The sequence below is a fragment of the Diorhabda sublineata genome, chromosome 2 (genome assembly GCF_026230105.1).
Source record: "Diorhabda sublineata isolate icDioSubl1.1 chromosome 2, icDioSubl1.1, whole genome shotgun sequence".
Classification (NCBI taxonomy): Eukaryota; Metazoa; Arthropoda; class Insecta; order Coleoptera; family Chrysomelidae; genus Diorhabda; species Diorhabda sublineata.
The window spans coordinates 38,460,766-38,474,598 of NC_079475.1; the positions used below are offsets into that span (position 1 = coordinate 38,460,766).

Genomic DNA, 13,833 nt, shown 5'->3' on the forward strand with positions numbered 1-13,833 from the left:
CCTAAATTGATCTGAAAATTCCGGTGTAATTCCAAAAATTCGCTTTTTTTCAATTTTTTTTTCGATAACTTACGAACGAATCAACCGATTATAACCGGTTTGGTGGCGATCGACGTGGTTTTTTGATGTTAAGAGCTGATTAGTTTTTAGAATCGGTAGGTAAAGCCGTTTAAAAGTTATTCCAAAAAAACCACATTTAATAAAAATTTTTTCGTAATTTTTTCAAGATTTCTCAAAATCTACTGGTTCGAATCGGTCCGAATCGTAGTCAAAATCTAAGTTCAGTCAAGCCCTTTCGAATGGCGTCAACCGCGATCAAATCGGTCAAGCCGTTCAAAAGTTATGGGAGGTTTTTAGTTTTTTTCAAATAACTTACGATGTGTTAAAAAAAATCAAAAATTTTTTGAGAGATAAGTTATAGGAAATTAAATGTTCTACAAAAAAGTCTTATTAAATTTTCTTAGAACATTAATGGTTGCGTCGGAAAATTAAAAAATGTAAAAATTTTAAATTAATCCATTTTTGGCGTTAAATAACTTTTGGAAAAGTGAATATATCAAAAATTCGCTACAAAAATATGTTTTGACTCAACTGATCCGTTGAATTAATAATGAGTTAATAAATTCCAAAGTTATAAAAAAAAAATTGTTTCATGGGCGCTCCTAAATTGATCTGAAAATTCCGGTGTAATGCCAAAAATTCTCTTTTTTCGTTTTTTTTTCGATAACTTACCAACGAATCAACCGATTTTAACCGGTTTGGTGGCGATCGACGCGGTTTTTTCATGTTAAGAGCTGATTAGTTTTTAGAATCGATCGGTAAAGCCGTTTAAAAGTTATTCCAAAAAAACCACATTTAATAAAATGTTTTTCGTAATTTTTTCAAGATTTCTCAAAATCTACTGGTTCGAATCGGTCCGAATCGTAGTCAAAATCTAAGTTCAGTCAAGCCCTTTCGAATGGCGTCAACCGGGATCAAATCGGTCAAGCCGTTCAAAAGTTCTTGAAATTTTGTAGTTTTTTGCAAATAACTTACGATGTGTAAAAAATATCAAAAATTTTTTGAGAGATAAAATATAGGAAATTAAATGTTCTACAAAAAAGTCTTATTATATTTTCTTAGAACATTAATGGTTGCGTCGGAAAATTAGAAAATAGTAAAAATTTTAAATTAATCCATTTTTGGCGTTAAATAACTTTTGGAAAAGTGAATATATCAAAAATTCGCTACAAAAATATGTTTTAACTCAACTAATCCGATGAATTAATAATGAATTAATAAATTCCAAAGTTAAAAAAAAATTATTAATATTAAGAGCTCGTACGACAACTTTTTGTTCACAAAGTTCAAGATTTAATAGACTATGAAATTAAATAGACTGTGTACGAAAATTAGGCTGAAATCTCGTGGATCGCAGTACATATAAATGCAACAAATACGAAAAACAAAAAGATTTTTATAATTCAGTTATTCAAACTTAAAGTCGATACAACTGGCATCGTTATAGATAACTTTCAAAATTATTAGAAATAAAATGAATTTAATGACAGTTTTTCTTGAAATATGTCGAAGAGGCTTATAAATGATAACTGATAAATAATATAAAATAATTTTTTCCTAGAGTTATCAATCCAGAGTTCTTAATGGCTCTCGATTTTCTGCAGATGGTTTTGTGTGGTACGTCTTACGTAAAAGCTGCCGTCTTATACTTATTAATTATTTTAATTTTGAATTATCAATCTGTTAATTTGTATTTTAAATGACTGAATAATTCATTGATCGGATAATATACGAGTAGAATTACTTGACGTCAATAATTTAACTAATCTCACGATTTTTTCAATTTCCAATATATCGTAAAATTTATTTTAGCTATTAACAATAAAACCACCGTAATTTATATAAATATATTATTATATCTTACTTGAAAGATATATTTGGTATTTCAATATGTTATATCTAATAATTTGGTACAAGATAAATTTTAGAATTATAAATTGAATTGGAACAATTATTTGTGACATCTCTTGTTATTTAAAATAATTGTTTCGCAATAATAGGGGATCGAACTGGACTCTAAAATATTGGAATTCCAAAAACGATTATTTGGAAAATGATAAATGAGATAAGGAATAATATGAAATAAAATTTTATTGTATCAAGGGCCAATTTTACAACCAAATGTAGAACTGGATATTAAACTGAAGCTGCAACTATGATTTAAACTCTAATTTATACCAAGAAGAAACAAAATGGCTTTATTTATATGTCACAGTTGAGCAGTCATTTTTCTGTCAGTTGTCACTTAAGAAAGTTGTATAAAAAAGGGAAAAAGGTTGGAAGGCGTTGGTAAGGGAATTCAATGATGAAAATAATAAAACCAAAAAAAGTTTTCGATAAAACCACAACAAATTTTATAGTTTTTATAGTTCAAATCAAGAATAAACAAAATGGCTTTATTTACATGTCACAGTTGAGCAGACATCTTTCTGTCAGTTGTCAATTAAGAAAGTTGTATAAAAAAGGGAAAAAGGTTGGAAGGCATTGGTAAGGGAATTCAATGATGAAAATAACAAAACCAAAAAAAGTTTTCGATAAAACCATAACAAATTTTATAGTTTTTATAGTTCAAATCAAGAATAAACAAAATGGCTTTATTTATATGTCACAGTTGAGCAGTCATCTTTCTGTCAGTTGTCACTTAAGAAAGTTGTATAAAAAAGGGAAAAAGGTTGGAAGGCGTTGGTAAGGGAATTCAATGATGAAAATAACAAAACCAAAAAAAGTTTTCGATAAAACCATAACAAATTTTATAGTTTTTATATTTTAAACCAAGAATAAACAAAATGGCTTTACTTATATGTCACAGTTGAGCAGTCATCTTTCTGTCAGTTGTCACTTAAGAAAGTTGTATAAAAAAAGGGAAAAAGGTTGGAAGGCGTTGGTAAGGGAATTCAATGATGAAAATAACAAAACCAAAAAAAGTTTTCGATAAAAACATAACAAATTTTATAGTTTTTATAGTTCAAACCAAGAATAAACAAAATGGCTTTATTTATATGTCACAGTTGAGCAGACATCTTTCTATCAGTCGTCACTCACGCGGAAATATAACGAAAATTTTTCCGACGTTTGTTTTAAATTTGAATTGCTTAAGAAAGTTGTATAAAAAAAGGGAAAAGTTTAGAAGGAGTTGGTAAGGGAATTCAATGATGAAAATAACAAAACCTTTCGTGATTTCGATAAAACCACAACAAATTTTAAAGTTTTTATAGTTTAAACCAAGAATAAACAAAATGGCTTTATTTATATGTCACAGTTGAGCAGTCATCTTTCTGTCAGTTGTCACTCAAGCGAAAATATAACGAAAATTTTTCCGACATTTGTTTTAAAGTTGAATTGCTTAGGAAAGTTATATATAAAAAGGGAAAAGGTTGGAAGGCGGTGGTAAGGGAATTCAATGATGAAAATAACAAAACCTTTCGTGATTTCGATAAAACCACAACAAATTTTAGAGTTTAAAACAAGAATAAACAAAATGGCTTTATTTACATGTCACAGTTGAGCAGACATCTTTCTGTCAGTTGTCAATTAAGAAAGTTGTATAAAAAAAAGGAAAAGTTTGGAAGGAGTTGGTAAGGGAATTTAATAATGAAAATAACAAAACCAAAAAAAGTTTTCAATAAAACCACAACAAATTTTATAGTTTTTATAGTTCAAACTAAGAATAAACAAAATGGCTTTATTTATATGTCACAGTTGAGCAGACATCTTTCTGTCAGTTGTCAATTAAGAAAGTTGTATAAAAAAAAGGAAAAGTTTGGAAGGAGTTGGTAAGGGAATTTAATAATGAAAATAACAAAACCAAAAAAAGTTTTCGATAAAATCACAACAAATTTGAGTAATAAATGGGACAATTTGATTTTCCAAGACGAAGAAATTTTTGTTTCTCGACACGTCAACAATATTGAAAATTTCTTCATCATCATCCACGAACTTATCAAATATGAAGTGCAAATCTAATATAAAAATTTGAACATGTTGGAAAAGTTAGGTTCGAATCCTCTGTTTCATGTTAAAATTAAATTTAAACTATCCCCTGAACGCGGGTATGGAATTTGTCTTAAGGCTTAAACTTCACTTGTAAAATTAGGCCCAAGGGCTCAAATACTTTGATAAACAATATCTGAATCTATTATACAGAGATAATTTTATCAAAGTCGAGTCCATAAACATTTTATAACCTCAAATGTAAAAAAGAAATTATTTAGAATAAAGTCTCGTTTGTAGTTAGTTTCGGGATGGGTGGGGAAGGGTGTGTTCGTGGTAATTAGCACCATCTTTACTACCAATTGTAAGTTTTCAATTTGGTATAAAACACACCTGAGAGTCATTAAACATTTACGCAGTTTACGTATCTTTATTATGAGCAGGACAACAGTCTTTTAGGAACTAAATCTCTTCCTAAGTTAACAGGAATTCGCAGAGAAAAAAGAGATAGTTTAGGTAGGATATGGCCCCGATATAGGAACATTTTGCTCTGCACTGATGTTCTTAGCTTTATTTAGCGCCGTGTATTCACTCGCTGGCTATTGCGGGGGTTAATTGAAAGGAAAATTTCTCGTTGAATCGAAGCGTTATTACAGCTATGGCTGCATTATTTCCTATCGCTGGCTATTTGTAGGAAAGTGCCTTTTTAATATCTTAAATTTACCTATTGGTGAGGAAAATGATCGTCTTGTAGACTAGGGAATGAGTAGGTCAGTTGACGTTTAGACAACTCGAAATGGGAGTAAGGATTTGACCGAGAATTCGAATTTTCTGGATATAGGAATCCCCATTTCGATGTATCGAAAAAGTAGATATACTAGAGTTGTCTACAAAGTTTCCGACCTCAAGCCGAAGACACCAAGACTTGTTAATACAATTTGGGGAATGTGTTTTCATTAAATTGTACTGGACGGGCGGTTTAAGCGAAATGATTCTGATTTTTGGATCATTTCCTAACTTGGTAATGAAACTACTCCACCCACGAGACCTAAAAACTCCCAATACAGTGGATTACAGAGGCGAGTCTGTTACGAAATAGATAAAGACGGCTTTATCTTCTGGAAAAGTTATAACGACCATTTTTTGGGATAGTATTTATCAAAAAGATAACAGGTTAGTTTTAAGTAACATTGCTTGATACCCTAAAGGGATGAATTGCAAAAAGCGACCGCATTTTAAGACAAAGTCTTTTCTGTTTCCTAACCTCAAAGTTTCACTTGTAGGAAATTATTGCATAGTAAAACTATCGCCTGTTCCTTCTATCTTCATCCTAGTTTGTTATTTCACTTCTTTCATTTTTAATCATAAATTTTCGTCGGTTAATCTATCTTCAGTTGTTTGTACTTCAAAGGGACGTTAACCCCGTTTTTGTTTTGATTTCGATCCTAATTAGTAAGGTACGCAAAGAGTGGAACAGTTAAGTTCATTATTACCACGGGTAGATCGAAAGTTATTTTTTTCAATACTGTGTATAAAACGCTTATCCAATATTCGCGTATGATTGGGAGTTTGTCTTAGTTTTTAATAATTTAAACGAAGGAAATAACATGTAGGATCAGTATAACGTCAGACAATTGGTAATTGTATATATTTCTGTATAAAATATTTATATTAGGAATGGCTTTCAACAAATCTCGCAAAAAAATTTCGCTCGTTTTGTTTCATTAGTTATAATTATACCGATGTAAGTATTAACGTCATTAGTTAAACATTAGTTTATATTATATAAATAATATCACGAGCTAGAAACATGGTGAACCGCGTCGTTATTTAAATAAATTTTGCAAGCTATTCTTTTTGTTATTACATTTTATCTCGCTGATTAAAATTTTCGTTTTTAAACAAAAATCGAAAAAAAAAAAAATGATAACGAACTTGAGTTACATCAATCTTGAATTTGTACTAGTTTTTCTTTATTTATTCGGGTCAATTTCGATATAATTGATAAAAATTTCGATTCGAAGTAATTATTTATCATTAAATTGAAGTTCGGCGTTAAATAATATCAATAGTTTACACTGCCTGACTCTTGAACAACCAATAATAGTTATTTATGAAACAAGTGAGTAAAGTAATACTTTTTTCACGAGTAGGACGGTTCGACGAGCGAGAAAAAGTTACTTTACTCACTAGTTACATACAAAACGTCCGTATGCTTGAAAAAATTCGACAAAACTTATTATCAATTTTTATTTTGTAATAGTAATATTAAAACCGAAGTGGAGAAGAAGTTAATTGGCAACATTTAATGATTTTAAAGAAATAACATCGCCTATAGTTGTATTGGGACTTATTGGATTGCTGGAATGTTGCTTGTAGTCAAACTCTAGTTTTTTATTGAGTCGTCTACGTAACCCTCCGCAATTGTGTTGGATTTCCACCCACCGTGAATTATATAACCATCGGAATAGAGGCGCCGAATAACGTACTAACCACTTATATTACTTCAAATATTGTTCCCTGGATTCAACTACATCTTGAACTACATTTTCTTGAATGAGAAAGAAAGCGTTCACAGTCCACTATTTTGATAAAACAATTTTAAAAAATGAACCGCTTTTTGACCGATTCAGAAATTACATTCTTTATGAATGCAAATGAATGAAAAAAAAAAACGTGATTATTAAAACGAGCAGTGGCGGTTCGTCGAAAAAAATTTAGGTGATCTGCAATGTTTCCAAAACAAAAGTTTTGTCATACTCAGGGCTTTTCGTAAACTGTCCTTTGGATTCAGGTAGATCAGTTGGTTGTGGATCCTAATCCAGAACCAGATTTTGATCACCGTTGGTTGTATAAAAATAAAGACTTGTAAGTTTGAATACCAAAAATTATAAAAATCGCAAACCTGGTTTGAGAATTAATATTAGACAGCCATTTGAGGTGAATAAAAAGTTCAAAAAAACATAGATCGCATTTATAAAGTATAAAGTATCATGGTTTTGGTAAGTTATTCGGTTATTCGATAAATGCTTGTCGATATGGAATCGATTTTATCGCCTTTTAGTACTTAATATTGTAAAGTGTTGAAAAAATTAACATGCGTATTGATTATTCAACAATTCTCATCAATTTTTCATTATTTATATATTTTTGAATCGTTTTTTGAATATTCATCAAGCATTGTTTTAAAAAAAAACATGTTGAACTTTAGTAATATGACTCAGTAGCTATGCATTTAAAAACATGATTCATTTTGAATAATTTGAACTTATATTCGAAATAAGTGTTATACGTATACATTACATCAAAAAATTTGTTGGGGAAACTGATCTTTATAGATTATTATAAACTAAATTTGAATATTGTAAGACGCAAACTGATTTCATGAAATTTTCGCCACTAAATTATATATCTCTGAGTTATTTTGGAATGCAATTAACCCATGGTGTTGTTTCATTAGATCCTGTTGATATTTTTCACTCTATAGCAGTCCTGAGTGGAACTACAGCTACGTCAATGTTTTTTATTTTCTCATATTTGCTGTGTATTTCCATTAAACGCTTTTTTACAGTTCTGTCGTTGTTTTTCCGACTTCTATAACTTCTTAGACAAGTGATTCATGAAATCTACACCAATACTTTCTCTTAACCGTGCTATCCCATTATTATTCTTCTTCTTTTTATTTCCATAAGATTCCTCTACTCGAATTCTTCTTCTTCTTTTATTTGGTGGTCTGTCTAATAGTTTCGGTGGGTTTGGATTCGGGATTTTTGCTCATTAAGGCATATTTTCGACATTATCTCGTTTACATTCTCTAACCCATTCAACCACATCCTGAATTCCAAGTTCTTCTTCAATATCTGCTTACCATTTATGCTTTTATCGGATCTACGAGCTATGACCTTTGATTGCGTCTTCTTAGTTGAAATACTAACATTAACATTTTCATCTGCTGTTGTCTTCATCCTACATAGTAGGCGATGTCATTATCCACTTCTTCTTGTCTTCTTCCAGACATAATCTGTACTTCTTTGGGCAGTTCCAATAATTTAGATTTTCTGTAATGTCTTACAACCTCCATCTTATTCACATAACTTCATTTGTACATTTAAATGTACTTCCGTGGAATGATATTTAAATAAAATGGTGGTTCAGGAACAGTTAGTTTAAGATTTTTTTTTTGAGTTGTTGACAGTAATATCAACACTGCAAAATTAGCAATCATTAGAATGAACTACATATCATTGGAAGAGCAAATTTTTTCACATAGTCTGTTTTTTAATTACAAACTCGCCGTAACAAAAATTCTCAGCGAAATTTTTGCAAAGAATTGCGAGGTTGGTTGTTAACATAATAATAAAATCAAGTTTTTTTGTTGAAAAAACATATTTCAGTAATTTTATTTATATTTCAGTAGTTTTATTTGAACTATATAAGATCTAGGAATAGGATAATTTCGATAATATACTTTGATTGAAATATTTAATCGAATTTCCGACCAATGTTATAGAAATTGCACTGTATATTCGAATCAATCTCAAAAAAAGTATATAGAGCCTCATATTGCCATATTACTGTCGATAAAACTCACAATACGATTTATACCTCAACCTGTTAAGAAGATAAATGTATATGTGGTTCACAATTTTTTATTACAACTCCTAAAATGAAATATCCACCACAGATGTGCTCCATTGTGTTTATTTTTATATATTTCGAATCCCCTCATGGTGTATAGTTCAACAAGTATACAGTATCGTCCAAAAATTTGAAAGCACATCTGTATCTTAACAAAATAAAAAATGATTTGCTGTTAGAGGTTGCAATAAGAGACTTTTTTCGTTTTTTTTTTTAATATTCTTGATGCTTCCGAACGAATATAGTGGGAAATAATTTAATTATATTTTGTTGCAGTTCAAACGTATGCTGAATAAGGAATTGTCTCATTTCTCAGAATCTAGCAAGTCTGGCAATCAAATTTCCGAATACATATGTTCCACTTTCCTTGGTAAGTATTTTGGAAAAGAATATTTGAAATTTTTCAGTCCCTTTTCTAATTATCGAACTTAAATATCGAATTTTATGATAAATTATAAAATTAAGCAGGTTTACTGAGAACTAATTAAATCGTGCAACGTCGCCGCGGCAAAGTTTTTATCCTTTATGTCTGCGTACAGGCTCCTACAAGGACATTCAATTTTATAATAAAAATTTTGATTCCGTTTTGGTCTCGCGTTTTTATTGAAAACTTATATATTCGACAATACCAGAATTTGCGATAACAAATAAAACAAATTGTTTTTCAAAATATTCTCCATTAAGATCATGTGTTTGAATCAATTCCATTCCGATTGAGGTACCTCATCATGTAATTTGATGGAATCAACCGCTTCTTCAGGTGTAGAAAAATTTATTTTTTTGATCTGCCATTGGTGCCATTGGTACGATGGAAGACTTCTGGCAAACAAATGCTGGCGTACCATTCAGAAGTGACTGTTCTACGTTCGCTACATGTCCAGTTATACCGAAAACCCGTTCAAATGTTGTTTAGTGTAAGGTTCATATGCATAGATCTATGATACGTCACCTGTCACAATATTTTGAATCACCGCGATTGATTTCTTCGGCATTTTTTTGCACCAATCGACACGAGCTGTTTTTTTGAGCGAACAAATCTTTTCGACATCCAAATGTTAATGCAATATCAAATGTACGCCCAAGTAACGCCTCAATTTCACGTTAAATCACTTGCAATAACAGTTTATGGCACAACAGCCGATTTTGGCAAACCAGCGAAAGAAGAAACTCACCTCACGAAAATGTCATAGACAATTTTCACGATTTAATACCATTTTATAACCAAGGTGAATGTTTCTAGTATCTGTAAACAACTCAAATAGCACAACACGTTCATCATCAAACTTGCAGACGTCAATGTCATATTTGACATATTCACATCATTGTTGCCATATCTCAAAACTTAAGCAACAATTGTTTCAATTGTGATCGGTGACGTAAATGACAACGTACACTGTCCGTGAAATGTCTTTGCTTTATTTCAATTTTTTCAATATAATAATTGAAAATAAAGGCCACACGTGATTTTACTTCATGTTGATATGATTCGAAATGCATTAGTTGAAATAGATTAAATAAAAATGTTTAATCCACTTAATATTATATCTTGTTTGACCGTGTCCACTTTGAATATACATCCACGACAAAATGGGAAGCTTAGATTTCGATTGAACAATTTAATAAAGGTTAATGACTTGCAATGCAACTGTATGAATAGCCGTTTATAATGTTCCTAATTATCTTCTTATATTAATTTATCTGTTGCAGATAAACAACAGGAACTGGATATTCCGTCTCTTCGAGATGAAGTGCCGGAATTTCCGAAGCCAACTCAACGCAAGGAACGCGTACGGGGTCCGCACTCAACAATGTCCCAAATATCTGGCGTTAATCGCAAACCATTATGTCATACGAATTCTTTTACTGGCGAAAAATTGCCGTTACATGGAATAGAAACTCCGTTCGAAGAAGAACTAGGCAAGTGTTTAATCATGATCGACCAATGGGGCATTGATATTTTCCGTATCGGAGAATTGAGCAACGGCAAGCCTTTAACTTGCGTAGCATATACGACTTTTAGCAATAGAGATCTTCTCAAAACGATGAACATCCCACCGAAAACTTTTATTACTTTTATGATGACTTTAGAAGATCACTATGTGAAAGAGAATCCGTTCCACAACTCGTTGCACGCGGCTGATGTAGCACAGGGTACGCACGTTCTTCTCAATACGCCCGCACTGGAATCGGTTTTTACGCCGCTCGAAATAACAGCAGCGTTGTTTGCAGCTTGCATCCACGACGTAGACCATCCCGGACTAACGAATCAATTTTTAATAAACTCCAGTTCTGAATTAGCTCTTATGTACAATGACGAAAGCGTACTAGAGAATCATCACTTAGCTGTAGCCTTTAAATTACTTTCCAATGATGGTTGCGACATTTTTTGTAATATGACCAAGAAACAGAGGCAGACTCTCAGGAAAATGGTCATAGATATGGTCCTTAGCACCGATATGTCTAAACATATGACTCTTTTAGCAGACCTGAAGACTATGGTGGAAACGAAAAAAGTAGCCGGCTCGGGGGTACTTCTTTTAGATAATTACACAGACAGAATACAAGTTTTGGAGAATTTAGTGCACTGTGCTGACCTTAGTAATCCTACCAAACCTTTAGCTCTTTATAGACGTTGGGTAGATCTTCTAATCGAAGAATTCTTCCAACAAGGGGACAAAGAAAGAGAAGCCAAAATGGATATCAGTCCGATGTGCGATAGGCATTCGGCAACCATAGAAAAATCGCAAGTCGGTTTTATAGATTACATAGTGCATCCTTTGTGGGAAACTTGGGCGGATCTTGTACATCCTGACGCCCAAGATATCTTGGATACTTTAGAAGAGAATCGTGATTGGTATCAGAACGCGATACCGCCCAGTCCCCCTCCGGAAGAGGCTCCCGATTCCCAGCGACCAGGCATCAGATTTCAAGTTACAGTGGAAGAAGGCGAGGGTGAATCTGAGGAAGGTCCGATGTGACGGAAACTAGGGGGTCTCTGTAGAAAGCTCACTGAAAAAGTGCAGCAATGGTGGCGTATCAGACAGTAAGCGCAAGCGCAGGCGCACGCGCGCTGACTGATGAACGTTACACCGCGCAGGCGCGGGGTTTATTGTGTTTTGCAATATATGCTTGACTGAAATTTTGAATTTTTCGGGCTGAGATGCCAGCCTGTTCTTATAATATATCGCAGATTTCCTGGGAGTGTACTCTTTTGCGATTTTAATTTTGTCGTTTTAGTTTTACCTGTCGAATTTTGGTAGGATGATCGCTTTGTGGCTCAATCGATTACAGAAAATGATTACTTTTCAAAAGAATTAAGCCACTAATTATTCATTAATTTCAATTTTTTAATCGAAAACCATCAATGTATCTAGTATATTTCTCTCTTTACGTTTTTTTTTTAGTTTGTATATTCATCTCCAAAAAATCATACGGAATGTTTTGTCCAACGTTATTTTATTATTCCCTTCATACATTTTAACCAACCTCATAGTAAAAACAATTAATTTTCTATATTATATCTAACAAAAGTTTATTCGTCACTGTCAACATGCCTATTGTATCTTAATTTTATATTTCTCCTCAATGTATTCAAATTTTGATTCTTCTTTTTTCTGATGTTTGATAACACAACCTTAGTTTTATTATATTTGAGTTGCCTTTCAATATTGAGATGAAAAGGTTCAACGGTTTGAACCAATTTAATCTATGAAAGAAGAATGCTGTCAAAATGTAAATATAACCGCTTCGTTTTTTGTAATTGCATCAGAATGATTTAAAAGCATTATAATATAGTAGAATGGTCGAATTTTTCATAATAAATACAGATGGTTTTTGATGAAATAAAATTATTGTACAAAAATATATCATGTTAGCGAATATATAAATAAATTTTAGAATAGCGTCGACAAAATTAAAAAATGATTTGATTGTGACGGCAAGCTTAACTGTTTTTCCAAAAGCGATTTTGTTATAAATAGGTAATTGTCTTTTTTTCTATTTGTTTTTGTGGAAAATGTATATATTTATTTATACGATATTTTGAATGTAGGAAAGAATATTGTTTGTGATTTTTATCAATTTAAATTAAAACGTATTCCTAACCAACTGATTTTTTCATTTACTAATCAATAAGGTTCTAAGTTTTTGAGATTAATTATTTTTAAGAATCATCTTTTAGTTGAAAAAATGAGTAATTACAAAATGATCTATTTTGTAACTGAAAGTTACAGAATTGAACAAAGTTATACAAATATGCCATATTGATACCACAGTTTATTCTAGAACCTGGAAGTGGCTTAAATCTATCTGAAATAATTTCCTTTGTATAAAAATGAAGAGACATATTAGCAATAAAAGAAAAACAAAGTATACTATCGCTTGAAATAGAAATTAAAATGCTTTTACACTGTTTTCTTCAAACCGCATAGAAACCTCGAATTTTCTGCAATATCTAGTTTATTTTTAAATAATTCCAGCATCTTACTTCATCCAAAAAAAAATATAGACAAGTAAAATTGAAATTTCATCATAGATGATATGAAAAAGGAAGCATGGTCTGTAGGATGAATCAAATTGTACATGTTTGATAAAATCATAGCTCAACTTATGTTGTCAGTTCTTCATTTAAACTAATTGTAATTATATAACAAATGTAAATATCACTGTTATTGTCTTTTGTGTAGAAACTGAACTGTAAAGTTCGATGTAGCCATAAAGTAGATATCCGTTGCCGACAATATTTTGGCCTTTCAACATCAACCCTCAGTGTCACACGCCTTTTAATTAGAAAGATACTCTCCCTGCTAACAGAACATTTTTGTATATATAGTTCATATCTTGTATGTGTAATACTCAGCCCTACGTATGTATAGGTAATATATATGTCATGTCAGCTATGTTACATAAAGTAAATGCTCTCTCTCTCAATTATAAATTTGTGTTTTATTTTGTTCCCCTACCGGTATATAGAAATATAACAAGTATTAAAAACTATCTAAATAACATAGAAATAGGTATATTTGATACAGCATTTACTTTTGTTAGTTGAGTTTCAATGCTATTTTTGTAGCTTCTGTTCCTTGCTTTTCTGTGCTCCAAATAGCAAATCAAAGATATTTGAATTGGTTTGATTTATATATTCATTAAATAAGGAATAACATTTTTGTTATAAACAAAAAGGTAATCATCTCGATTAAGTTACAC

General features: G+C 31.4%; 1 protein-coding gene across 27 annotated transcripts in view; it reads left to right on the forward strand.

The window, feature by feature from the left end:
* LOC130440507 (cAMP-specific 3',5'-cyclic phosphodiesterase) overlaps nucleotides 1-13,564 on the forward strand; it is a 266,092-nt gene extending 252,528 nt beyond the window's left edge. For all 27 annotated transcript variants that reach the window (XM_056773721.1, XM_056773722.1, XM_056773714.1 and 24 more), the window contains 2 exons: nucleotides 8,905-8,998; nucleotides 10,336-13,564. In XM_056773721.1, coding sequence (XP_056629699.1) covers nucleotides 8,905-8,998; nucleotides 10,336-11,606 — 1,365 coding nt within the window. In that variant the 3' untranslated portion in view covers nucleotides 11,607-13,564. The remainder of the gene's footprint in view (nucleotides 1-8,904; nucleotides 8,999-10,335) is intronic.
* The last annotated feature ends 269 nt before the right edge of the window (nucleotides 13,565-13,833 follow it).